This window comes from Centruroides vittatus, unplaced genomic scaffold, assembly GCF_030686945.1.
Source record: "Centruroides vittatus isolate TY-2023 unplaced genomic scaffold, ASM3068694v2 contig_391, whole genome shotgun sequence".
NCBI classification, from domain to species: Eukaryota; Metazoa; Arthropoda; class Arachnida; order Scorpiones; family Buthidae; genus Centruroides; species Centruroides vittatus.
This window is the reverse complement of record NW_027122207.1, coordinates 3,592,919-3,601,638: the sequence shown is the minus strand read 5'-3', so window position 1 is coordinate 3,601,638 and position 8,720 is coordinate 3,592,919. Positions and strand designations below refer to the sequence as shown.

General features: G+C 34.7%; 1 protein-coding gene across 3 annotated transcripts in view; it reads left to right on the top strand.

The window, feature by feature from the left end:
• The first annotated feature begins 1,069 nt into the window (after window positions 1-1,069).
• LOC136975910 (zinc finger protein 383-like) overlaps window positions 1,070-8,720 on the top strand; it is a 53,080-nt gene continuing 45,429 nt past the window's right edge. For 2 of the 3 annotated variants that reach the window (XM_067271077.1, XM_067271074.1), the window contains exon 1: window positions 7,118-7,280. In XM_067271077.1, coding sequence (XP_067127178.1) covers window positions 7,233-7,280 — 48 coding nt within the window. In that variant the 5' untranslated portion in view covers window positions 7,118-7,232. Of the gene's footprint in view, window positions 1,119-7,117; window positions 7,281-8,720 lie in introns of those variants that run through there. The other variant, XM_067271076.1, reaches the window with a different exon arrangement.

Below are 8,720 nucleotides of genomic sequence, written 5' to 3'. Positions count from 1 at the left end.
ATCGTTAAAACCGCACATGTCATAAAACACTTAAAAAACAAAAGGTTGTAAAACTCTTTTTTCTCTTCCCAAGCCAGTGATAACTAACAAAGAGTACTTCACCTAAGATTTTGATAAATTTTGATACAAAGTTGGTGTTTGATATCAACCCCCCAAACCGTTTCATTCTATAAGCCATAATGAGTGAGTTATTGAAGTTTAAAAATTAAGGAATCCATCCACGTAGTCTGCTGCCGTATTGCTAGCTTGTAGAGGCTTCGTCTTATCACAACTTTTTTGGTTTTTAACTATATTACCATTGTAATTTTTTTTTTGTTTGTTTGTTCTTTTGGAGTGATGAATATTTACAGATAAGTGCGTATCTAAAACGTTTTCCTGTCGAGGTTAGTTAAGAGCAGACGATGTCTTCGGATTTGGAAAAAAAAGAAATCGGACACGAGAGGGCGTTTCTTGGAGAGTGGTGGTTTGCTTGTAGCTGGGGAACGCAAAGAAGACAAGCAGACGAGAGGAAATTTTTGTGATTAAAGTTAAGTCACTATGGAAACTCGAGTCGAGTCTGAACACGTCAATCCTTTTGGAATTTTAGAAGAATTGTCTTGAATTATCACAATACGTTATGGATCATTGCATGAAATGGTAAATATTACATAGTTGTCAGCTAATCTTTCATCTTTAAGCATAACAATATTTGGTTAATGTTACCTTAGGTGTCAAGATGGCGGCTCGTCTCTGATTCCAGCAAGGAAACAGTGGAACGCATGTTCTAACCTAACCTAACCTATTCTAATAATTTGGTTGCTAATAATTATGGTAATTTATTAGAATAAGTTAGGTTAGGTTAGAACGTGCGTCCCACTGTTTTCTTGCTGGAATCAGAGACGAGCCATCTAGGCGCCATCTCGGCACCTAGGGTAACATTAACCACAATATTTTATAACAGGTAGAATCGGCTTCCGAAGTAGACTGTATGTTTCCAAACCAATTATTTGAGACTTGAAACTATGATGGACGATCTTATGTCCGAAACAGACGTCGGACGGGAAATACCTGGAATGTATTATTGTTTCACATTATTAATGTAGATTAATTGTGCTAACATCCTTTCATCATAAAGGTAAGTTGTCTAGTTTATTAATTAACTTCTTTCTTCGATAGACAATTTAAATAATTTACTTTGGAAGATCTCTCCCTTTGCGAAAACTATTATGATTTTAAATGTTCTTCAACCGCAAATATATCGCAAACTACAACTGTTGTGCCATGGGATCACAAGAAGTCGTCGTGCTGAAAGTAGACTAGAAACGTAACTGGAATTGGCAAACTCTGAAAAGTCGTGTGTCCGGAGGTGCCAAACAAGAGAACACTGCGCCGCTGGAAAAATCAGGTAAACACATTCCAAATGGGTAGCATAGTCAAATTAATCGTGTCATACACAAGGTGGGCCCACCGGTGGCCGAGTGGAGAAAACTACGTAACACTGGTTGTGGGTTCGCACCTCGCCAAAGGTCTGGCCATATGAAGTTTCCCGGGTTTTCTTCACGTCAGTAACCCCTAAATAGGGCTATTTTCCCAAAATTTTCTGGGGTTTTCATGACAGTATGACTCATCCACATATATAACGACGCGAGATTATGCAAATTAGGAAGTTTGAATGTGAAATAATGCAAATGAGGAGTTGGGGAACTGTGGTATTTGTTCGTATTTTTGTTGTCTGACCTTTGACTTTTGACTCTGGCAGAAATTGGGCAGTTTTATAAGTGTTTTGGGCACTTGAGGACATTGCAGGGGAGTCGGCCCGCGCGAGATTATGCAAATTAGACGTCTTGGAAGCTTGATTTTTCCTTTTGTATTCCGGCTATTCTATTTGTATCGCCGAAAAGATCAAAGTTCAAAACTTTGATCTTTTCGGCGATTTTGGACAGTTTCTTGGTAGAGTTTGGACCCGTGCAGACATGCGCCCAGGTTGTGAGGGGATCGTCCCATCGTGAATTTATGCAAATTAGGTGCCTCGGAAAGCTGTCTTTTTCCCTTGTAATCTGGTTGTTTTCCATAAAAGATTTCCCGGGAGGCATTTCTCCCTCGGCACATTTTTTTAACTCTCCGCCCTGTGGATTCCAAAAGGGCCTCTTTTAGCAAGCCCATTATGGGTTCAGCCAGGTCCACAATAGGACATCCGGGTGGTGAGGGACAGGGGCCAACGTCCCGTCCCTCACCACCCCCACAAAATTCCTGGGAATTTTTCGACCCGTCCGGATTAGATCCCGGGTCTCCCAGGACGGTAAGCTACCATCTTGACCGCTCGGCCATCTGGCCGTCTCTCCTCAGCAAATCGCCCATGTGTCGCGTTACCTTAATCAAATAAAACCAAACCATACAGGTCAAAGCAGCAAAGACAAAATTCAAAATATTGTGCAAATCTCATCTGAAAGGTTTTGCTATGCAAAAGTATACAGAAATTGACAATTTTAACTTTAACTTCAAGGCTTGCGATACACGGTTGCATCGTTTTAAGAGTTCCTATAACATTGGTAATCGAAAAATAACAATGCTAATTAGCAAAACAGCAGAGAATATTATGTGGATGTATAGGCCGGATGGCCGAGCGGCTAAGGTGGCAGCCCACCGCTCTGGGGGACCCGGGTTCGAATCCCGACGGGTCGAAAAATCCCCAGGAATTTTTCGGGGGGTGGTCCGTCCGGATATGTCGGGCCCCGTCCCTCACCACCCGGTCGCCCCATTGTGGGCCTGGCCGAACCCATGATGGCTTGCAAAAAGAGGCCCTCTTAGTGCCCATAGGGCGGAAAGAGTTAAAAAAAAAAAAATGTGGATGCAAAGGTCCCTTGAGTTTAGATATATACTCAGTCCCTAAATTCCATAGGGAGTAATATATATAATATCCAAGATTTGTCAATGTATGTAAATATACCACGTCCCATAAAAGATAAAATCATTAAAAATTTCAATCTGTAGTATGATACTACATAAATATATACCGTATAAAGATTTTGTTTGTTTAGTTAGGCAACGCAACACTTGGCCGATCTACCTAGGGGGGTGTCTTTCAGGAGGTCTTTTTAAGGGAAATTGGCCCCTATTTAGGCGTTACAGACGTGGAGAAAACCCGGAAAACTGCACGTGTCCAGCTCGTCCGAGCGAGGAGCGAACTCATGACTGAACTCCCAGCGTTCAAGGAACGAAGACTGCTTGGCCACTGGTAGGCTCATAAATATTTTGAATTTATTTTAATAATTAAGTGTACTAATGTGAATAACTAAAATAATTAATAATAATGCTATAATTATTTTAAATTCTGAGAACTTTTATCATACGTATATTGAATTTATCAAATCTACGAATTGATGTACAGTACAGTATATATTAAGGTGACCAGACGTCCCGCTTTTTAACAATTTGTCCCGCGTCCCGCGGCGTTTTAAAAAAGTCCCGAGTTTTGGAAAAATTAACTTTTTGTCAATTATGTCCTATATTTATGTCTTATGTTTAAGATTCGTAAAGATCATCTTGTATCACACGTATCAGAACCAATATGTGCGTGAGCATCGGAAATAAAGAATGCTGCGCCGACAAAACCCTTTGTGTTCGTGGCAAAGACCGGCAGAAAATGGTTTGGGGCACGTAGCTGTCGCTATGGAACAGCGCGTGTTCACAAGCTGTCCAAACGAGCGAACATTTTGCTCGTTGCATGTTACATGGCGCAGAGCTCTCGTCTGTCACGGCCTTAGAAAGCTAGTGACTAGCGAGAATAAGCACATCGGTTTGCATTGTTCTATTGCTAGCGGTTGGGCTGGGGTTCATTTTGGCTTTGACAGTATTATATAATAAAAAATTACAATAATAAAGTGACACTCAAGGCAAATTTAGAGGAAAAGTAATACAAGTTAGTATTATTATTATTGTTTAGAAAGAAATACATAAGGATTAAAATAATTGTTAAAATATAGTTAACCATCTGTAATAGTATAAGTCAGAAGAACAAGGTGCAATAAATCGCTCAGATTTCACGAATCACGTCAAAAAGTTCTATAGTAACTGCTTAGATTATTTAGAAGAGTGGACGGTACATTACAATGATATTGAACATTTTCATTGGGTTATATAAAAACAAGAACTTAATTGGGAAGATGTGCAAAAATCATTCGATCATATTAGTCAACATTTTCCAGGTAGTAATATTTCCGAAAATGATCTTTTTAATTAATGAAGTATCATTATTTTAAAAAATACATTAATAAGGAAAAGGTTAAATCTTGGGTATCATCAAAAATCTCTACAGAGAACAAATGGTTAGAAATATTTAATAATTTTGAAATAAACTCTGTTTCATACAATAATTCATTAAAAATTGTGGAATACGCGCTGTCCTTACTAGGAACTAATGCCGCGACTGAACGCGTTTTTTCTACCGTAAATAAAGTGTGGACATCTGATAAATCAAATTAAGGGTTGATACTTTGAAAGCCATATTATGTGTGAAATATAATTTAACAAATTCTTATGGAAAACTTCATGACATTTTAAACGACAGCAATCTGCTAAAAAAAAAATTCACTCAGCTGAGAAATATGCGTGTGGTCATACGCCTTATTTTGTATATTGTTGTATATGTTATGGACAAAGTGATTAATACGGGCATTATGAATAATGACCAACAAAATCGGGCATTGTAATAAATTTCAAAAATTTATCAAATTGACCGGCTTGAATACTGCTACCACCTAGTCGGGTAGCAGTATTCATAATGATTCAAAGTGGTGATAACAAGTTGAAGAGTGATCATCCGACATACGCTAGCCAATCAGAACTTACATCTTAGTTGCGCATGCGTATTGCATTTAGTACCGAATTTTAAATTTATATGACCGGTAGTTAATCTTTTTTCTTTGACAAAAGTAACGATTATGGCGGAATCATTAAGTGACATGAACAACCGATTAAAAGAGTTAATAGCAAAAAAAGATGAAAACAATTACATTTTTACAAAATCAGCGTCTTTGTTAATGATAGAAGTAACTTCCATTTTTGACTCACTTTTTCTAACTTACCGGAAGAATATCAGTTAATAGTACTTTGAAATAATTCACAAAAAATAAATATTTCTAAATGAAATAAGTGGAGTTTTTTAAATCAAATTTAAAATTCGGTACTAAACACGATACACACATGCGACTGAGTGCCGATTGGCTAGCGTATGTCGGATGATCAGTCCTCAACGTATTATCACTTTGCCCGACTAGGTGGTAGCAGTATTCATAATGATCGATCAATTTGATAAATGAATCAATATTTATCACACTGCGCACCTCTTTGGTCATTATTCATAATGCCCGATTAATCACTGTCCATAACATATATACTGTCAGTATATACTATTATAGTCAAATTCCAAATCAAGTTCACAAGCGTTTATGACATCAAATAAAATTTACATAAACTTACGATGTTTCACAAGAATTATAAATTACAACGTTTAAGTATTTACAATGTAGGTTTCACACACACAAAATAAATTAGAGTTCAAAAGTCCATTAATCCTGAACAGGTCTGTCGAAAAGACACCTTGCGACGTATTCCTGAGATGTAGTTAGATATATATTCCTTCCGGCGTTCCTTAAAGCAGCAACGAGACGAAAATAACCTTCTTCGACAAATCCGTTTGGCCAACTCCCTTTCCCGCCAAAACTCGACCTTTTTATATGGATTGAAGATAGGATTGATTGATCAATCAGCGTTTCGTAGCTCTGTCGGAGGTCCGGCGATGTTAGGTGGCCAATCAGCGATCCTGCTTTTGAAACTAACGGTCGTTTCGCCAACGTCACCGTTACTCGTTTGAAAATAGAGAAAAAAGGCAGGAATCGTACGTCCAGACGATTTTAATCCCGACACTAATATATAATAGTATATATAGTAAATAATAGTATATACTATTAGTATATTTGTAAATTTTACATATGTTAAAATTAAAAATATGTGTATAATACAATACATTTCTACGTTATTTGATAATAAAATTTTGTTGCTCTAGAACAGGGATGGCGAACCTTTTTGAGTCTGCGTGCCATATTGTAAGCATACTTAGCTTTAAAAATGTTAATGCGTGCCAAAGTCTTAGACTCCTAATAATGATATTTAAAGAAATTAAACGAATACCCTTTAATTCGAATAAATGTCAAAAATCTGATTGAAAAAAGGATGATTGGAAAAAAAAACAGAAATCATATGATACATTTCGTGCCAGATGATTTCTCTTACGTGCCACTTTGGGCACGCGTGCCATAGGTTCGTCACTCCTGCTCTAGAACAATTTTTTTCAACAAGACAACCACTCCCCCCGTCAATTTTGTCCCTCTTCACAAATGTTAAAATCTGGTCACCTTAGTATATATTCATTTACATTTTGGAAATTTAACGACTGTTTTGTTTTATTTACTACTTCCTTTACCATCCCTAGTATCCTTTATTATGCATTCAGTTCCTTTAATATTACTTTAAAGAAATATTAAGCATTTGTTATTTTAAAAAAAGTTTTCAAATTCTGATTTTTTAATTTTCTACCAGATAACTGAATTTTAAATTTTGTATCAGAACAGTAAATTGATGAAACTTTGATTTATTTTTTTGAATTGTTAAAGACATTATTGAAGAAGTTATTACAACTGAAATTTTCAAGCTATTAAATTTGAAGTGATGCATATTTATTTCAAATACAGTACAGCAGGGGAATATGATGACAATTATGAAAATTACCGTAAGTATGCTATACTCTTTAAAATATCATTTATGAAAATATTGACTTTAGTAAAGTAAATACCACATTATAACATGTTTTTAATGTAACTTTTACAATAAATTTTTTTATTTTTATTAGTAAAAATTTGAATTAGCAATGACTAAAATAAAAAGTGACTTTAGTTGCAAAACTTAGAATATTTTAAATAAACGTATTTATTATTCAGTCGTATCCAATAAAAAAGAAACTCGTAAAAATGAATGAGAGCAATTACTTTTTTTATTAAAAGTAAAAAAAAAACTAGTAGCATAAAACTGAAACCAAAATAATGTTGCTGATCTAATCGATCTCTGACCACTAGGCGGACGCAATCGCTCGGCGTCCTAAAAAGATTATTCTAATACAGCTTGTGTTAATGTCATATTTTAAATAATTTTGGAATTATGAAGTTGTGATTAATTAGGAATTTTTCAAACTGCCAATCATGACGGTTTCGGGAGCTTCGTCGATACTTATATCGTTCAAAACGAAGGTTAGTTAGTTCTGGTAACGATGATCGTTTGTTTAGTTCTGGCTACCGATCGCCATTTTAAAAGTGTACTATCCGCGGGTTGAGTTGCTGAGAAATGCGCATTTTACCTCCATTCTATTTGCCTTTTATATTTCTTTTTCGATCCTAAAATATATATATTTGTCGTTACAACGTCGACGGAATAGCGTCGAATTACCTTTACCGACAATATTTGTAATAAACTGAAATTGATATATCGATGCTTTGTTTTTGGGTACTTTGTATTGTGATCGTAATATAAACAGTTGATTTATCTTCGGTAGAAGCTTTGATCATATGAAATTGTTGTAGCGCATGTATTTATTTATATGCTACTCGACTAAACAATTTTTTCCTATTAAATTTTTATTAAAGAAAGCGATTTTGATGATTATTAATATTACATTATAAATACCAAGAAGAAATGAGCCAGATCATTATAAAAGTTAATATGTATAAATGGATTATTTCTCGTACTGCGTTGAAAATCGATTGGAAAATGTTCTAATCTGTCTAATTTCAATGGGAACATACTTAGTTATAAATTATGACCAGAATAATATTGTATCTACTTTGTACCTAAGTATTTTTAATTTTTTTCAGTTTCACACAAATTAATAACGGAGAAGAAGAATACAAATTGAATCATTATAAAATATAATTTGTTGAAAAAGTAAATGTACTTTTACACAATCATTTTACCCCAAAAAATTTTGAAAACAAAGAACTGAACCAGCACTTAGTTCTAATTTAAAGAGCTATTACAAAAAAAGACTTTCTTTGCTAATACTGAAGAACTATCTGATAATCCTGTTTTAAAGTACAGTAGAGCATCGATTATCCAAATACTGATCAACCAAAAGCATTCCAGTCGGCAAATTCAAATTTCTGCTAGTGCCGTGACGCTGCATCACTCTCCCCCTCCCTGCTATATTAGTATCAAATTTAAATATAATTTTTAATTCATTATGTTATGTGCTCTTTAAAAATATATTAATTTTCGATTAATTATCATATAAGAGCATATAATGCCTATCTTGTTAACAAAGGTTTACCTCTGAAGTTTATCATCAAATATCAGTTTCTTCTTGATCTCATGTATAAATAGCCTTCAGTTATTCCTGTCACTTAGCATCTACAATTTTGAAATGAAATTTGAATTGTCTAAATATAATCACATGAATAATTGTTAAAGCTAAACTTTAATACAATAGAAAAATCTTTTGTCATAGTAATTATTTGGAAAATTAAAATATTACAAAAAAAATATTTTACTTCTTCAGTATTTTACACAACTAAAATAATAAACTTGGGCTTTCATTTTAATATTTTTGCATGTAATCTCATTTTTATTAGATCATTTATCAGCTTCTTTTCACATGGCATCTAAAACAAAATTGCCAAAGCCAAATAAATTAAAAA